Source organism: Bos taurus, chromosome 4 (genome assembly GCF_002263795.3).
Source record: "Bos taurus isolate L1 Dominette 01449 registration number 42190680 breed Hereford chromosome 4, ARS-UCD2.0, whole genome shotgun sequence".
In the NCBI taxonomy this organism is placed as follows: domain Eukaryota; kingdom Metazoa; phylum Chordata; class Mammalia; order Artiodactyla; family Bovidae; genus Bos; species Bos taurus.
In genome coordinates, this window is record NC_037331.1 from 116,946,294 (window position 1) to 116,964,923 (window position 18,630).

Here is an 18,630-nt window from a genome sequence, read left to right on the forward strand (position 1 = left end):
CAGAAATGCAGTCCTGGCGACCCTCTGCCTGCTGTGCGTGTGCGTGTGGGAGGCAGTGTGTGTCTGTGTTCCAGTCACACTAGGGAAACTCGCAGTGCAGGGCAGCCCCCAGGGCAGGAACGCGGGCCTGACGGCCCTGTCTGCAGAACTAGGCCCCAAGCAGACACTTCACATTAAGGGTGGAATTAACGTAGAAATGGATTAATGTATTTCCATCCAACGTAATAAAAATAACAACACTGCATGATATAAAACTAAAACTGTCCTGATGTTCTCTTTGCCCATCTATTCTTCAAATAGTTCGTGACTGGGTTCATAGAGACTGAGAATTTTAGAAACAGTCCATCTAACCAGACCACAGAAGCCATCTGTTCCAAAGACAACAGAACTGAGGTCCAGACTGCCTGGGTCCTAAAGCCAATTTGTGGAACGAGAACTTGTGCCTCGGGCCCAGGCTACAGCTGCCTCCACACAGCTGGCCCCCCGCCCCCAGGGGGAACGACAAGGATCAGAACAGACGCCTGGATACGGAAGGGACAGAGCAGGACACACACGACCTCCCGACTCACACGTCAGCGCAGGAAGTGAGGCTTGCTTGAGTCTTGGACCCAGAGTCACCCCCTCCCTCCCTCCTTCCCCAAAAAGGATACGGGAGAAGAGCTCCACACTGAACGGACAAGATCACCCAAGAAGGCTGAAAAAGAAAACAAAGTGCAAATCAAAACACAGTTCCGGTTCACATTCAAAACGCCACCATGCGCCCAGTGCTGCTCCTGGAGATGAAAGGCTTTGTTATCACCAGTGGTACAGCATCCAGACTACAGTCCCAGCTTTCAAGCATCAGGGTCAAATATTAGCTATTAGTCCCCAAGGGGAAAAGCCCACCCGTGGAATGAAACGCTACCGGCTCTTTAAAAGCTTATATATACAGAAGCATCTATCCCAGGTTTCCACACTTGCTCAGTCGCTCCAGGTGTGTCCTACTCTCTGGGCTGCTGCCTAAGCCTCTCATCCAGCTAGAAGCTGTCTTCACAACTGGAGGCTTACCCTACCCACGTGCCAGGCACACATGGCCCCTCCAAGTCTCCTCTAGAGTCCGGAGTCCTGGCTGGTCTAAAGGTGGGAGTTTTGGGGTTTTTCTTCAGGAGGCCAAGGAGATACAGTGTTTATAAATCACATGAGGCCTTTCTGTCTGCTGATCTTTCTGTGAACCGCAAAACACGTTACTTACTACCTTTTTGGGTAAATTATATTTTTGAATAATCATCTTACTTTGACATTTAATTTTGAAAATCGCATTAACCATTATCCTGGTAGGTCTGCTTCACAGAATTACTGTGAAAAACACACAGCAGCCGGCTGACTCCAGAAACCTCAGCTGCTTGTGTGACACTCACGTCTAACATACCACAGACACCTTGAGAGAACCTCAGAGATCCGAGTGCCCTCTCCTTCTATGCCAGGCAACATCAGCAATTCCTCAGCATAAGTCTACATATGTGTGACATCTGTGAAGTGAGTCACTTCACACTGATTTCACCACTTCACCACAACCAGTTGTGGTTCTGTGGCTGAGCCACCAAGCAGGAAGGAGTGTGTAACATCGCCCGTGACTCTGGCCCTAGGGAGACTCCAGTGACAGGGGAGGGAGCCGGCCCCCCAGGAACCCCCAACAGGCTCCGCCTCCCGCTCCATTCGGCATCTCAGCTGCGACCCCAAAGCCCTCAGCGGCCACCACGTGTGGAGCGCCAGGTGGCTTTCCTGAGACCAGTTCCCCAGCCGCCCTGGGTCCACGGCAGGAGGATACGGCAGAAGACCAGGTCAACACCCTGACACGTGACTCAGATGGGCGGGCCAGAGGAGCTGGCACCGGGGACAGGCACCTTACCACTCTGCCCACAGCAGTCACCCGGAAAGCTGCCCCTGGCGGCTACAGGAGGGGAAAGAACAGGTGCACTGAGAGACTGCTGGGCTGGCTGCTTCAAAGTCATCATAAACAGACTCACCTCGACCCCCTCATCCAGGTAAGTCTAGATAAGACACTGCAGCTGAGGAGGAGAACACTCTCGTACCAAAGCAGAAGTGGAGAGCTAGAAAAGCACAGTAACAGGGAGCTGTTTATCCCCAAAGCAAGCAACAATACACAAAATAAAGCCACTGCAAGTCAGCAGAATTAACGCTTTCAATGAGGCCTCCAAGGCCACTGGGGAAAGCATTTCCACAAAACAAAAGGTTTAAAAACTCTTGGTGCCAAGCTTCCCTGGTGGCTCAGTGGTGAAGCATCTGCCTGCCAACACGGGAAACATGGTTTCGATCCCTGGTCCAGGACAATCCCACATGTTGCAAAGCAACTAAGCCTCTGCACCACGATGACTGAGGCTCCGCTCTAGAGCCCAGGAGCCATGGCTACTGAGCAGAGCCACGACTGCTGAGCCCAGAGCCACGACTACTGAGCCTCCGCTCTAGAGCCCAGAGCCATGACTACTGAACCTCTGCTCCAGAGCCACGACCACCGAGCCTCTGCTCTAGAGCCCAGGAGCCACGACTACTGAGCCCAGAGCCATGACCACTGAGCCTCCGCTCCAGAGCCGAGAGCCACGACTACTGAGCCCAAAGCCATGACCACTGAGCCTCCGCTCCAGAGCCGAGAGCCACAACTACTGAGCCCAGAGCCATGACCACTGAGCCTCTGCTCCAGAGCCAAGAGCCACACCTACCGAGCCTCCGCTCCAGAGCCAAGAGCCACGACCACCGAGCCTCCACTTTAAAGCCCAAGAGCCACGGCTACTGAGCCTCCGTTCTAGAGCCCAGGAGCCATGGCTACTGAGCAGAGCCACGACTACTGAGCCCAGAGCCACGGCTACTGAGGCTCCGTTCTAGAGTCCAGGAGCCACGGCTACTGAGCCTCCGCTCTAAAGCCCAAGAGCCACGGCTACTGAGCCTCCGCTCTCGAGCCTAGGAGCCACGGCTACTGAGCCCAGAGCCACGACTACTGAACCCAGAACCACGGCTAATAAGTCTCTGTTCTAGAGCCCAGAGCCACGACTACTGAACCTCTGCTCCAGAGCCCAGAGCTACGACTACTGAACCTCCGCTCCAGAGCCCAGAGCCACCACTACTGAGCCTCTGCTCTAGAGTTCAGAGCCACGACTACTAAGCCTAGAGCCACAACTACTGAATCTCTGCTCTAGACCCCAGAGCCATGACTACTGAGCCCAGAGCCATGACTACTGAACCTCCACTCCAGAGCCCAGAACCATGACTACTGAGCCTCCGCTCCAGAGCCACGACCACCGAGCCTCCGCTCTAGAGCCCAGGAGCCACGACTACTGAGCCCAGAGCCATAACCACTGAGCCTCCGCTCCAGAGCCCAGAGCCACAACCACCAAGCCTCCGCTCCAGAGCCCAGAGCCACGACCACCGAGCCTCCACTCCAGAGCCCAGAGCCACGACCACTGAGCCTCTGCTCCAGAGCCCAGAGCCACGACCACTAGGCCTCCGCTCCAGAGCCACGACTACTAAGCCTCTGCTCTAGAGCCCAGAGCCATGACCACCGAGCCTCCGCTCTATAGAGCCCAGAGTCACAACCACCGAACCCCCCGCTCTAGAGTCCAGGGCCATGACTACTGAGCCTCTGCTCTAGAGCCCAAAGCCACGACCACCAAGCCTCCGCTCTAGAGCCCAGAGCCACAACCACCGAGCCTCCACTCTTAGAGCCCAGGGCCACGACTACTGAGCCTCTGCTCTAGAGCCCTGGGCACCAGGCCCCACGTTCAGCTGAGCGCAGCCAGCAGCCTGGCGGCACACCAAGCGGGTCAGACGAGGACTGAGTCTACCGCGCTGTCCTGGAGTGAACGCAGACTGCTGCACTGCTCTGGAAGACTCCTCCACCCCGTCCCCACACTGCAGCCCTGGATAGCGCAGTGAACCACGAGGTAAAGGCAGGCTGGCGCACTGAGAGGGAGAGTGAGCAGCGTGCCCGGCAGCAGAGGGGATGAGACGCAGGGCCATGGTCAGCCGACTGGGACACGATGGCCGCGCTGCGACTGCGTGATGGCTACTTCTGGGCAGCCGCGTGGTGGACACCCTTCCTGGGAAAGCGACCTCTGGGAGGGATGTGCTGATGGGTTCAGGACTTCAGCAGCGCCCAGTCACCAGCCCGCACTCCCCTCAGAGCTGGTGCTGGTAGGCAGGACAGAGGACCAGGTCCCCCAGGATCCACCCCCCCCCACCCCCCAGGGTCTCTACACTGAAATGCGGACTTACTGCCATCTGCCTCCCTTTTTTTGTTTACACTCCCGTTTGGGCCATTTGTATATAAATAGTAATATGTATACTTATAATACGTATTATCTTACATAACAATTTCATTTCAGGGTAATAAAGAGGGTACTACAAAATATTTGCTACAAAAGGGGCTTGATGGGGTCGTCAGACTTGAGAAGCACTGCTGTAACTGGGCTGGGGACAAGGACCCTGGCACCCCAAATTTGTTACGAAGGGGCTGCCCTTTGAAGGCTCATGAAGAGTCCACACAGTCTACCCGGAGCCACCGTTGACAACGGGCTGCAGGCTACCATGGGGGAGAAGTGGTTCGGTCTGCACAGCCACGGAAGGATGGAAGCAGAGCAGGGCCCCAGGGTGCCTGGTGCCAGAGGCAGGTCCACTATTCCAAGGCGGCACAGGGGAAGCGGGCAAGACACCTGTGACATCAGTCTTCACGAAGGACCAGGTGGAGTGAGCCCGCTGGCCAGGCAGAAAGACACGGCCAGCCAGAACAACTGCTGTGCTTCAACACCGCAAAGCAACCGTGCGTGGTTCTGACGCGCAGCAGCTGCGGGAGGGCCTGGCGGGCAAGGACCCTCCTGTGAGACAGACCTGCCTGCAGGCCCGCTCTCCCAAGGCGGGCTTTTGCACCTGCGAGGCAGTGTTCAGGGCCTGCGTGCTGCTGAGGCAGACGGCCGCAGCGCAAGCCGGCCTGCAGGCTGCCCGCCACAGCACCCGGCCCCAACTGCCAGGCTCTCGGTATTAAGCTACAGTAACCTCCATAGTGATTTTAAAATAACACATGCAACAGCGTGAAAAAGAGAAAAACGAAAAAAACTGGAATAAAATCATTTCAAAACAAATGCCTAATATGAAACTGAAGGATCAAAATTACAAACCTAAATTTCAAAAACCCGCATTTAACAGCAGTTGGTTTGACCCTCAGCAGCAACAGAGCAACAGGACGCAGATCAACAAGCTCCAAGCTTTTGGCCACCGGCACACGATCCGCTTTCTAGAGCGAATGGCCCACAGCTCTCAAGCTGGGCAGTGGAAGCGAGAGCTACAGGGAACAACCAGATGCTACTGGGGGACCATGAGACCAGCGGCCACCGTGACCCTTGTCGGAAAACAGCGAACAGCAGACCTGCCTGCCTGGACACCAGGGCCCCTGGCCGCTGTGGGTGCGAGGGAGCCCTGCTCCAGGTGTGTCTTGGGGAGTCAATCCAGCTTCCGAGCAGAATTCACCAGCGTCATCTGCGTCAAGACAGCACGTCCACCGCCTTTGACATGCTTTCTTGACTTGGAGAACTTCCAGCCCATGGCAAACGGGCTCACGGTAGCAGGTGCACAAGCTGTAACGAGGAGGACCGGGCCTTCTGCCGGCTGGTCTCGGAGGCATCAGAGTGCTGCAAGCGCTCCCCACCCAGACTGGAGCCTGAGCCAACAGCCTGAGAAGAGCCGCACAGAAACTTCAGCGCACCACTTTCAAGACACACGACCAAGGGTGTAAAACGCGGCCGATTTACCACCCACCTTGACGACAGGCAAGTCAAAGACCTCGCGGGCCTCTCCCACCTCCGGATTGTCCCCATCTTCCGAGATGATGTGCGAAGCGAGCGCGTTGTACGACACTTCCTTCGCTTTCCCGGCTTTCAGAAGCTGAATAACCTACAAAAAGCACACAAGTTACAATGGAACACGCCGCATTTCAACGCATACCAGTGATCATGAACCGTGAAAATTCTAATAAACATCCACCACGTTCTCCACAGAGGATTAATACCTGCCACCGAGTCATTTGCAAGGAAACCTACGGGGACGACAAAACGCATCAAGTCTTGACTCACTGACAGGGAGGCACAGAGCTCCTGCGACCGACGTACTGGACAGTGTCCCTCTTGAAGACAGAAGGACTGACTGACAAGGTGAGCACGAAGGGCGAGCACTGGACACACAGCATCTCAACAGAAAGGCGCGGGGACAGGCAGTTCTGATAAATGGAGAAATTCCGCAAGAGGCGCTACAGGAGCCGCATCTCGAGGAACTTAAAGGCGTCGGCCACACAGAAACACAGTCAGTGTGCGGAGAGGGCGGCATGCGACACGCTGGGCAGGACACAGACCAGACCCTCGACGGTGTGGCACAGATGCCGGGCCTTTGTATTTTACCCCAAGATAAAATACAGAGTGTCTTCTGAAAGAGAGGCCGAGGGGCAGGCGGTCAGCAGGGAAGACCACGATCAGACACAACAGGAAGACCGCCGCCAGTGGAAGGACAGGTCTACACTGCGGGAGTGAAGGCAGGACAGGCGTTAAGAAGCACCTGCGATAACTCAGGTGAAAGAGGCAGGTTACCGAACTGGACGGGAAGATGATGCAAGGGAATTAGCAAGACTTGGTGACTGAGGGGGCGTGTGCAAGAAACTGCGACACCACAGCACAGCTCCCAAGCACCACTACGAGCTCACAGGGGAAAGAAAGTTTTAGTTTAGGGCACGGCTTCCTCTGGTGCCACTGTACGATTTAGGAGGACACGCAGCGCATCGAGGAGGACACCAGGGTCCCATCCGAGTAAAGCCATCTGTGTAGACAGAGATAGGGGCAAAGCTCTGAGCCAACAAGATCCCAGAGCACACGGGGGCGGAAACGGAGGCCGGGTAGGCACAGAGGCTGGAGGGCAGGTGGAGGCCCTGGCCAGGTCTGAGCAGCACACCGCAAGCTGCGGGTGGTGAGAGCGCCCTGTGTGGTCGTGAGCTAGAAGTTCATCTGACACAAGTGAGCTCCTGGAGTCCACAGTTTAAGATTCAGAGAATCAACCATCTTTCAGAAAACAGTTTCAGACCTCAGTGGCTGCAGGACATTTTTAAGCCCTTAGACTTGATTCACAGTTGAGTAAGCACGGCTCCAGTTCAGCTTCCTCCAGGTTTTAAGTAATATTTGCTTCAGTTCTGTTCAAAGTCTTAAAATGAACCAGAGGATAGGCAGCAGAGGGGAGAGGGACAGCAGGCAGTGAGGAAAGAGCACCCAGGCTGGAAGGGAGAAGCCTCCACCCTGCTACGGGCACTTACTTTCACCTCTCTGAGCTCACCACCTGTTTATCCAAGTCAAAGCCTCTACTTCAGAGTTAGAGGAGAGAAAGGATCCACCTTGGGGGTTGCCGAGCATTTAGTTACTAGGACACCAACTCACAAGCCTCTAAGAAGGCCAAGACCCATCAGCCTGCCGCAGATCTTCTGCCTCCAGTTTATCTATTAAGTCCCCGTCTCTATTCGGGAGGCCAAGGCCTCAGTTCTCCACGCTCAGCACTCAGCCAAGGCGACACCCAGGCGATGTAACTGTACAGACACAACTTTAGGGAAGAGAACACCTAGAGACCCAACTACAGTTCATTCCTACAGTGGAAGCATAAAATTCTGACATTCAAACAGATGCAATACTTTAGGAGAGGACAAGAGAGGACCGAGCTGCAGACCTGCGAGCTGGGGGGCGGGGGGGGGGGGGTGCTGCCACCCGGGGGCGGCTAACTGTCCTCTGAGCACCCCGGGACCCGCGCCCCTACTGGCTTCACCCTGTCGAAGGTCCCACCCCGGACCCACCCGTCAGCCCGGGCTGCCGCGGGAGGGTGTCCCAGTCCGCACTCCGCCCACGAAGGAGCGGAGAGAGGGGGTGGGGTGGGGCAAGCCGGCGAGGCGCCGCGCGACCGCAGGCAGGCGGGTCGCCCCACGGAGAAGGAACGGGGATACCCGGCGCTGGGCTCTCCGCGAAGACCCCCTCCACGTGCCCACTTTCCTCCAAGTCTGGGCACGCGCCCCCCACCCAGCGCCCGCCGCGGGACCCCGCAGACGCGCCCCACGTCCCCTCCTGGGGTCCCCCCCAGCCCCGGGTGCCCTCCCGCGGGGGCTGCAGACCCCGGTGCCCGCTCCGTCCCCTCCAGCCTTGCTCTCCGCACAGCCGGACTCGCGGGCTCCCCGGGACCCGGACGCGCGCGGGGGGGGCGAGGGGACGCGGCGGGGTGGAGGCGGGGTACCTGCGGGTCGAGGTCGCCCACCGCGTAGTACTTGACCTCCTTGAACATCTCCTCGGGAACGCGGGGCACCTGGCCCGACATGGTCGCGGCGGCCCCGAGGCTCCGCAGAGGCGGCTCCCGCCCGGCCCCGCGGGGCCCGCTCCCCAACGGCGCGGCCGGCGCACGGCTCCGGCTCCCGCACTACAAGTCGGACCCTCGGCGCCCCCGCCCTCGGCGCCGCTGGAGCGCGGGAGCCGCGCGCGTCCCGTGGGCCGCACCATCCCGCCGGCCGTCGAGGGGGAGCCGAGGGCCGGGGGCCGCTCGGCCGGCGCCGCCCGGAGCCCTCCGCCGCGGCCCCGGGGTCGGGGGTTGCTCAGCGCACGGGACGCCCGCCGCGGAGCGTAGGACGCGGGGCGGCCGCCGCCCCTGGGGGAGCTCGGGGGTCGCAGGGAGACGCGCCCCCCCCGGCGGGCTGCAGTGGGCCGGCCCCGGGGAGGACAGCAGCGCGGCGGGCCCTCCCGTCGGCCCGCGCGGCCGCACGCGCTGCGCATGCGCGCGCCGGGGGCGGGGCCCGGGCGAGCGCAGCGCGGCCGGCAGCCGCCCAGCGGGGACTTGAGGTGACGGTCTGGAGCGGAGTGGAGGTGGGGGAGGAGGAGGCCCGGGCTGGAGGGCGGAGACCGAGCGCCGCGGGCTGCTGGAGGCGCGCCGGTCCCGCGGGCGGGCACTGGGCTTCTCCCCATCGCCCGAGCCGGCTCCTGCCCGGGGACCCTGTGAGGTCGGAACCAGCCCCGCTCTCCTCACTCCGGGCGCCGCTGACGACACCTGGCGCGACGCGCGCCCGCGCTGTGACGTAATCGGGCGGCGCCCTGAGAGCCGCGCTCGGGCGTACCTGCGCAGGGTGGGAGCGGAGTGGGGTGGCCGGCGGGACCCCCGCGTCCCCCGGGGCTTACGCCGCGGCCGGGGCCTGGGGGTGGAAAGGCACGTGAGGGAGGCCCGCTGCTGCTCCCTGCTAAGCGGAAAGCCGTTCGGTTCAGTCGCTCAGTCGTGTCCGACTCTGCGACCCCATGGACCGCAGCACGCCAGGCCTCCCTGTCCATCACCAACTCCCCAAGTTTACTCAAACTCATATCCATCGAGTGGGTGATGCCTTCCAGCCATCTCGTTCTCTATCGTGAAGTAAATGTTAATGGAATTGGTCGGGGGAAAAAAAAAACTTTTCAGAATGACTGTGGCAGCCTCATTTCTGAGGCTATCACTTTTTAGTCTGCGATCATACACAAGTTCTGAAAGTGAGTTGTGGTTAGTTCATTGACCAGGACGGCAGTACCCAGGACACTGGCTCTGTTTAATCAGCAGACACGCCTTTGATTGTCTGTGCACTCGTTATGTGTGTAATAAGTGGTTTTTGTATGGGCAGAAAGTAAGCACATTGTGTGTTAGTGGCTCAGTCATGTCCGACTCTTTGCCACCCCATGGACTGTAGCCCGCCAGGCTCCCCTGTCCATGGAATTCTCCAGACAAGAATACTGGAGTGGGTTGCCATTGCCTCCTCCAGAGGATCTTCCCGACACAGGGATGGAATCTGCGTCTCCTGCATTGGCAGGCGGATTCTTCACCGCTGTGCCCCCTGGGAAGCCCAAGCCTTTTAAATATCCTTATGTTTTATCATTTTGATGTTTTCTCTTTTTTCATTTGTCTATTGAATAGTCTGAAACAACGCTGTTCTGATGCTAACTTTTTTGTTTTTACAAATAATAAAAACATTGGGTACTTGCCTGAATGAGTAAGAATATACTGTTCTCCTTTTGACTACCCAAGCATAAGTTTGATATTGGCCATTGTAACATTTCGGAGAAGGCAATGGCAACCCACTCCAGTACTTTTGCCTGGAAAATCCCATGGACAGAGGAGCCTGGTAGGCTGCCGTCCATGGGGTCGCGAAGGGTCGGACACGACTGAGCAACTTCACTTTCACTTTTCACTTTCATGCATTGGAGAAGGAAATGGCAACCCTCTCCAGTGTTCTTGCCTGGAGAATCCCAGGGACGGGGGAGCCTGGTGGGCTGCCGTCTATGGGGTGGCACAGAGTCCGACAGGACTGAAGTGACTTAGCAGCAGCATTGTAGCATTTTACCTTCTTTGTTAAGAAAATGTAGGAGAGATAAATTAGTTCTAAATATCAAATCAAAATTGGCATCCCCTTTTATTGACCTGTGTGAGAGAACTTACGAGCTTTTTTCTTCCTTCATTAAACAGGAACTAAGCATGTATTTTTATAATAAAAGACTTAAAGCATATCTCAACCAGGTATTTTATTTTGTAAGTTAAAAAAAGAACTTGTAACATTCAGCAGGGCAACTTTACCCTACTGTGATTTCTGATAGTCAAGAAGGCAAATTATGGAACTAAGAAATCTGTTATTTAAAATCCTCAACCTGTCAAGAGATTGTTAAACATTAAACTGTGCAAGGTAAGTGTTGTACACGTTGGGCCTTATCTCACCGACATCAAGAGGGTCCCGGTCAGTGGCGCACAGAGAAAACATGCAGTAGGGTGTATGTAGCGCACTGCTGCTTTGCCAGTTATAAAAGAAACTTCTTTAGATGAATTCTGACTTCACCTGGATAAGGCATGTTCTGAGGAAGTATAAGTTCATTTAACAAAAGCTTTGTACTTCTTTAACTTCGGTACATGTATGACCCCAAATGCGACATTGAGCATTAATATATTTACAGCTTCTCCCAACTAAGTTCAAAGCATGATCATTTTGTTGGTAATCAACCTTCAGAGAACAAACAGCCTGTTTAATACTAATTTGATAAATAGGGTAATACACATTTCTCATGTTTTATTTTGCAAAATTGGGTATCTTGAAGCTAGCAGAAAAAAGTGTGAAATTAGGAAATGGAAAGTAGAGAATATTTAACTCAAATTGTACTTACTGGCAGGAACTTAAGGCCGTTATTTAAGTATTTACAAATTTTTTTAATGCATATCTTTCTATTCTATGCAACAGTCTCAGTCTTGGTGTCATGTTCAGTTCAGCTAGTCACAAACCCCTTAAACTTAGGTACTGTTAACTTTTAGTAAATCTCTAGTTGGGGTTTATAGACTACAACATTTGACCTTTTCATGAAAGGGAGTACTTAAGTTAGAGGCATCAGCAAGCCAGCATTTTCTCACAGGAGAACCTGGGAGCCAAAAAACACGTGTTTCTTTATGGGAGCGGTCAGTCAGCCGACCCACAGGCACAGCTGCCACCAAAAGTCATGTGTTCAGTGTAGAAAAACTAGGGAACATGAGTCAGGGAAAAAAGTAAATTATCTCAAATCCTATCCTGGAAGCAGTGTTACTGAAATCCTTCCAAACACTGTCTCACACAAATACATTTTTCCCTGAAAAAAAATTACGGTGCTGGCCTAAAAACAACAGAAACAAGAAGGTCCTTCCAGGTCAGTAGATAAAAGATCTGCATCGTTTAATGGATACATAATGCTCCATTTTTAAATGTACCTTAACTTACATACCAAATAGGAAAAGGAGTACGTGAAGGCTGTATATTGTCACCCTGTTAAATAAACTTATATGCAGAGTACATCATGAGAAACGCTGGACTGGAAGAAACACAAGCTGGAATCAAGATTGCCGGGAGAAATATCAATAACCTCAGATATGCAGATGACACCACCCTTATGGCAGAAAGTGAAGAGGAACTCAAAAGCCTCTTGATGAAAGTGAAAGTGGAGAGTGAAAAAGTTGGCTTAAAGCTCAACATTCAGAAAACTAAGATCATGGCATCTGGTCCCATCACTTCATGGGAAATAGATGGGGAAACAGTGGAAACAGTGTCAGACTTTATTTTTCTGGGCTCCAAAATCACTGCAGATGGTGACTGCAGCCATGAAATTAGAAGACGCTTGCTCCTTGGAAGGAAAGTTATGACCAACCTAGATAGCATTTTCAAAAGCAGAGACATTACTTTGCCAACAAAGGTTCGTCTAGTCAAGGCTATGGTTTTTCCTGTGGTCATGTATGCATGTGAGAGTTGGACTATGAAGAAGGCTGAGTGCCAAAGAATTGATGCTTTTGAACTGTGGTGTTGGAGAAGACTCTTGAGAGTCCCTTGGACTGCAAGGAGATCCAACCAGTCCATTCTGAAGGAGATCAGCTCTGGGATTTCTTTGGAAGGAATGATGCCAAAGCTGAAACTCCAGTACTTTGGCCACCTCATGCGAAGAGTTGACTCATTGGAAAAGACTCTGATGCTGGGAGGGATTGGGGGCAGGAGGAGAAGGGGATGCCAGAGGATGAGATGGCTGGATGGCATCACTGACTCGATGGATGTGAGTCTGGGTGAACTCTGGGAGTTGGTGATGGACAGGGAGGCCTGGTGTGCTGCGATTCATGGGGTCGCAAAGAGTCAGACACGACTGAGCGACTGATCTGATCTGATCTGATAACTTACATAACCAACTCTGTGAATGCCTTTGTTTCCAGTTTGACGGTTTCAGGGCTGTAAACTCATTGCACAGTTAGCCCATGGGCCGGGTCCTACACTCTTCCTTCCGTGCTCCGAGGTCAGGGACTAGCGCCACCCAGCTCCCAGCTCGAGGCCCGCGTGCAGAGCACAGAGTGAGTGTTCATCACCAGGACTCCGTCATTGATTCTGGCTCTGGCGGTGGTGCCCCCGGAGGCATCTTGACTGGAGGGGAGGGGAATAGCTGGCCTCCAGGGACAGAAGCCTGGACGCCCAGGGCAGCCCACACAACGACCGCCCTGTGCACAGGGCCCAGGGTACCGCTGTCGGGGCGTGGCCAGAGGACAGGCAGCACGTGCAGCCTCCACCCGATCAGGACTCAGGACTCGGAATGCTTCTGACGGCTTGGGGGCTTGCTCAGTTGGCGTTCCTCGAGGCTGCTGTTTAGGAGCCACTTCCTGCCTGCTCTCCAGAGGGGAGGAAGCAAGCAGAACATTGCTCGGGAGGCTCCCTGGCCGCCAGGCCTGCGGAGAGCCGCCTACCACCCAGTCCACCCACTTCCACTGGCCAGAACCAGGTCTTGTAACCCCAGCCTACCCGGCAGGGGAGGCTGGGAAACTGGGTCTTCCTGGTATCCAGGAAAAGGAGATGGGATTGACGGCACTCTGCCAATTTCTGCAATCTTTAGTTTCTAAACAGTTCTAACAAACTAAGATCATACTAATAGAATACAATAAAACATTTAAAAAGTTTATTAAAGATAATTTTAAAAAGCCATGCTTGCACCTAGCCACTTGGTAGACACATGCTGAGTTGGGGGGTCGGCGGCGCTGCAGGGAAAGGGTGGGTGTCCTCTTAGCCTCAGGCGTTGGTCAGAGGCCTGCAGCAGCCTCCAGCGCCCCTCCTCCCGCAGGTCTGCACCCCGTCCGCGGCCTTGTTCCCTACCCAGGATGCCGACCTCGCTGGGTGACAGTACAGGCTCCCAGTTGAATCTGCTGAATGAGGAGCCGGCACAGCTGAGAGGGCAGGAGAGAGGGAGACTGCTGTGTGTGTTTCTTGGACCTCTGGGCAGGCTGCTGCTGGCAAGGTCACGTGACCTATGCAGCTGCCTCCTCTGAGGCCCCGCTCTCCTTTCTTTCCTCATTCCTTTGACCCTTGGTTCCCCCGCCACCCACACGTCTGCCTCCACCTTTGCAGCCATCCCTTTATAAATCCGCGTTCTCAGGTGATGCTAATGTGAGTAGGCTGCTTCAGCCATGATCTGAATTACATAACAGACATGGAGACCTGATGGAACATTGAGAAGTCTTTTCTTCCAGATAAATGTTATGCCTGCCCTCGAAAAGCTAACAAATATTTGGGTGCACAAGCCTGACAGTGGTGGAATTAATAAACGCAGCAGAGCTTTAGAGAAGCACTCCTCGTGTGCCAGGATCGATGGGACAAACTTCTCAGATGGAGCGGGTAACAGAAACGTTGGCCGTTTTAGATAGTAATTGGTTATTTGATATAAGGGGTAAATAGGAAATAATACAGAATAAATGCCAAGTATATGAAGGTCGTTATGAATTGTAGCGGCCATCTGATGGGAAGCACCCGGTAGCACTGACATGGCCAGGAGTTAGAACACGCTCGTTACGGCCTTGGGGCATCCACATGGACTCACCCCCGCCACCAGGCCCAGAGGGGACCCCAGAAAGGCCCTGGGCCACAGTGCTCCATGTGCTTGTCAACTGCATGGAGAGTGAGACAATGTAAAAATGACGGAGGGTCCACAGGCGTCCAGCAGGGCTTGCTCAGACGCTCTTCACCGTAGAGACACCGCGGCCAGTGGCGCTGAGCACCACGACCTTGGTCTAGTTCTGCGGTTGCTCTGAGGCTTTTCCTGGCCGTTGGAAGCTATTCCCAGAGGTAACGCTGATGGGCGTGATGGTTTCCCGTCATGGACAGAGTTAGGCTTCTTTGAAAATGTATCCTTAGTCTCATCTCAGGTTGTTCACCAGTAAATCCTAGACTAGGACCTGGTTCCATATCATAAAACACTGACAAGGATCTGACAGTCTTCTCCGACTCGAGCTTCTGATCCAGTCCTCCTGTTTAGATATACTTCCATCTCAGATGTGCTTCCATCTGCAAAATGTTGTGAGTCAGCCTCACCTTTTAATAGACTATCCTGAGGATGAGGAAATAGGCTCAGAGAGTTTAAGTGACTCGATGATGATGAGAATCGCTAGCAGATTTTGGGCTAAATCCACCTTTTTATATTATATTTACTCGCATTCATTCTTTTAAAAAAACAAACGATTTAATTTCAATATAATAGAAGTAGAAAAAAAAAAAGTATTAGCGGTGTGTAAGGTATACCTTGATAGAAGTTGAAAATAGTCTACTGATTTATATTTTTGCAGCTAATACGTATTCAGTCCTCTCTTGGAATTGACTGAAGATGAAGAGATGATTGTTAGCTCTAAGTTCAGAATTTCCCTCTTTTAATGTCTTGTGTCAGTTTTAATTTTCTGATTTAATTAGTTTCCTAATTAGAAGGGGTTAAATTAATTAACCTCATTATTTACTATATATTTAATGATTTCTCCTCTACAGGGAGTTACTTCATTTTCAATAATTGGAAAGCTGTGGCAAGAGGGAATACTGCTGAGTTCTACACTTATTGCTCTACGATCAGTGGCAGGACAGGCCAGATTGGAGGGAATTTTAGGCGAGATACCAGATACTTGCAAACTTCCCAGATACTTCCCACTTGTTCTGAAACACGGTACAGGTGAAAACATGAGCTGGGATTCAATAATTTCTGCCAAATTAAAACTCAACAGATACATCCTTTATGTAAGGCCAAAATATCCTAGAACATAGGATGTTATGAGAAATAGCCCAACCACGTGATTTTAGTTATAGACATAAGACAGCCATGAATCACCGAATACTGCTAAGTAACGCTAATGAAAAGGAGAGTCTCTGAAGTTACCACCCGGTCTAACGGCATATTGCTACTGCTACTGCTAAGTCACTTCAGTCGTGTCCGACTCTGCGACCCTATAGACGGCAGCCCAACAGGCTCCCCCGTCTCGGGGATTCTCCAGGCAAGAACACTGGAGTGGGTTGCCATTTCCTTCTCCAATGCATGAAAGTGAAAAGTGAAAGTGAAGTCCCTCAGTCGTGTCCGACTCTTAGCGACCCCATGGACTGCAGCCTACCAGGCTCCTCCGTCCATGGGATTTGCCAGGCAAGAGTACCGGAGTGGGGTGCCATTGCCTTCTCCGAACAGCATATTAAAAGATCGTTTTTCCTCAGACTTGTCAGTGGGCTGAAAGGAAAACATTTTGGTAGGTCACAGTAAAATCTTAAGCCTTATAACTGCATGACTTATGGAAATCAAATAGGCCTCGTTCTTTCATGTTTATAGATGTAGAAATATAAACAATTTGTGGATAACTAAAAGCAGAGACATTACTTTGCCAACAAAGGTCCATCTAGTCAAGGCTATGGTTTTTCCAGTGGTCATATATGGATGTGAGAGTTGGACTGTGAAGAAGGCTGAGTGCCAAAGAATTGATGCTTTTGAACTGTGGTGTTGGAGAAGACTCTCGAGAGTCCCTTGGACTGCAAGGAGATCCAACCAGTCCATTCTGAAGGAGGTCAGCCCTGGGATTTCTTTGGAAGGAATGATGCCAAAGCTGAAACTCCAGTACTTTGGCCACCTCATGCGAAGAGTTGATTCAGTGGAAAAGACTCTGATGCTGGGAGGGATTGGGGGCAGGAGGAGAAGGGGATGACAGAGGATGAGATGGCTGGATGGCATCACTGACTCAATGGACGTGAGTCTGGGTGAACTCTGGGAGCTGGTGGTGGACAAGGAGGCCTGGCGTGCTGCGATTCATGGGGTCACAAAGAGTCAGACACGACTGAGCGACTGAACTGAACTGAACTGATGTTTTAATGTAGCAATACCCCAAAAAAGATGAAATAACTGCTTTTTAGAGAAAATGAGGCTGTATCCACGATACGTCCGAGTTGTTCTTTTTCCCACCAAGAAGCACCTCCCGGCGCGGGTCTGAGCCGCTGGGCACACGGGCTCTGCACCACACCACGTCCCCCCACTGGTCCTCAACACCACGGTTCCCCAGCTCCACTGAGAATCCCACGAGAAGGCTTGGGCGGGGGCACAGTTTTGAACCCAGACCTAACGTAGTAGGAAAGTGAAGCAGTCTGATTGTAGGAAGTTCACCTCAGCTGAGCAAGCACCGGGGCCTTAGGTGCATTGCAGATGGGCCTGGCTTAAGAAGCCAGGCCCAGCAACATGCACCCATGGGAGGCCCGAGCTCCAGCCTAGAAGCAACGTGTTCCATGCCAACACGAGTAGTAAAAGGTGACGGAGTTCAAAGCAGGGAGCTATCATGGGGACTGGGATGAACACGGAGGGCTTCTTGGAGGAGGTGACTTTTGAGAGGGCTCTGAAGGATGACGGAAGGAGGGGACCAATGGCCACTTGGAGAAGCAGCCTGCGCAGAGGCCTGGGCCTGGAGGGAACATGGGGCAGCAGGACCAGGCCAGACCCCGGAGCAGAGGACGTCGCAGAGGAGCCACTACAAAGAAGTAGGCTGAAGGCCATCAGGGAGAAACCATGCAGGAAGATACAATACCGCCCACGTGGCTCACAGCATGGGATCTACTACAGATCCTCGTCCCCAAATGTAGAGGCTGAAATGGAGGCACAGGACGCGGTCTCTCGTTTGTTCCCATTTGGAAAATACCTGCTCATGTTCAGCGTGGGGCAGGGCAGCATTCAGAACAGCACCAGCCAGACAGCGCTTCCTGCCCTTGCCCAGCTCTCCAGCAGCTCCCACAGCTGGCGGAGGAGGTTCAGTCCCACCAGCCTGCCGGCTGTGCCCCCATGACCTCCTGTGACCTCCCCCAAACACCCACTACACACTCCAGAACCCAGCACCCCAGCCTGCCTCCTCCACCTCGCTGCATACACGCCTCTTCCCACCAACCGGCTGCTCAAACCCCCTCCAACACACCCACCACACACCCCCACCCCCTGGCCTCATGCAGACCCCGCACCCCCCGACCTGAAACTGCTGTACACATGCACAGCTGAGCCGACCACACCTCTGCTGTGTCCGTGCACAAACGTCCCCTTTCGTGAAACATCTCTGATGCCTTGAGACAGAACTGCTTTGGTCCCTTCTGTTCCCAATGGTAAAGAAGTCATAAACTGGGGGTTCTCTGGACGGATCAAGGCTGACTAAAGCCAACCAAGTTGTGAGAGAGTTTATCTCCGCTCCGTGGCATGGCTGCCCAACGCATCTGTTTTCAAGTCAGGGGACCTAAAATGTGGGCTCTTGCCTTCCTCCCAGTGCTTCTATTTAAAATTCCAAAAGACTTGATCTTAAAATACTTGCCCACCTCACACAGTACCCCCACCCAACTCCCACATAATCCTGCCACTGCTAACGGTCTTACTGCTCTGAACAAGTATGTCCCCAGCCTCTCAGGATGGTGCCCAATGCCAAGTGGATGATGGATAGATACTGAGGGAGTAGATGGGTGCGTTTCAAATGAGCTAACATCACCGCTAGGGGGTTTCCACCTTCGTTTTAAGGCACCACCAAACACAGTCAGAGCTGTGCAAAATTGAAAGTTCCTTCTTCAACTGGAAGTTGCTCCACTGTCCCTGACGCCCGCGCTTTTCTTTACAGATGGGGAGACAAGGTCCAGAGAGGTTAGGCCAGGGGCCAGCCAGCTTGTCCTGTGATGGGCGAGATAGAAGACACTGCGGGCATTGTGGTCCAGGACACCCGTTCTGACTCCTTAACCCCACCACTGCAGCGAGACGGCAGCTGTACAGGAACACATGT

General features: G+C 53.7%; 1 protein-coding gene across 4 annotated transcripts in view; it reads right to left on the minus strand.

Moving 5' to 3' along the window:
• The window catches only part of PAXIP1 (PAX interacting protein 1), a 41,539-nt gene extending 32,838 nt beyond the window's left edge, over window positions 1-8,701 (minus strand). For 2 of the 4 annotated variants that reach the window (XM_059885538.1, XM_059885540.1), the window contains exons 1-2: window positions 5,414-5,786; window positions 651-694 (exon numbers count right to left, since the gene is read on the minus strand). In XM_059885538.1, coding sequence (XP_059741521.1) covers window positions 651-694; window positions 5,414-5,668 — 299 coding nt within the window. In that variant the 5' untranslated portion in view covers window positions 5,669-5,786. 4 annotated transcript variants of the gene reach the window in all.
• Between the last annotated feature and the right edge of the window lie 9,929 nt (window positions 8,702-18,630).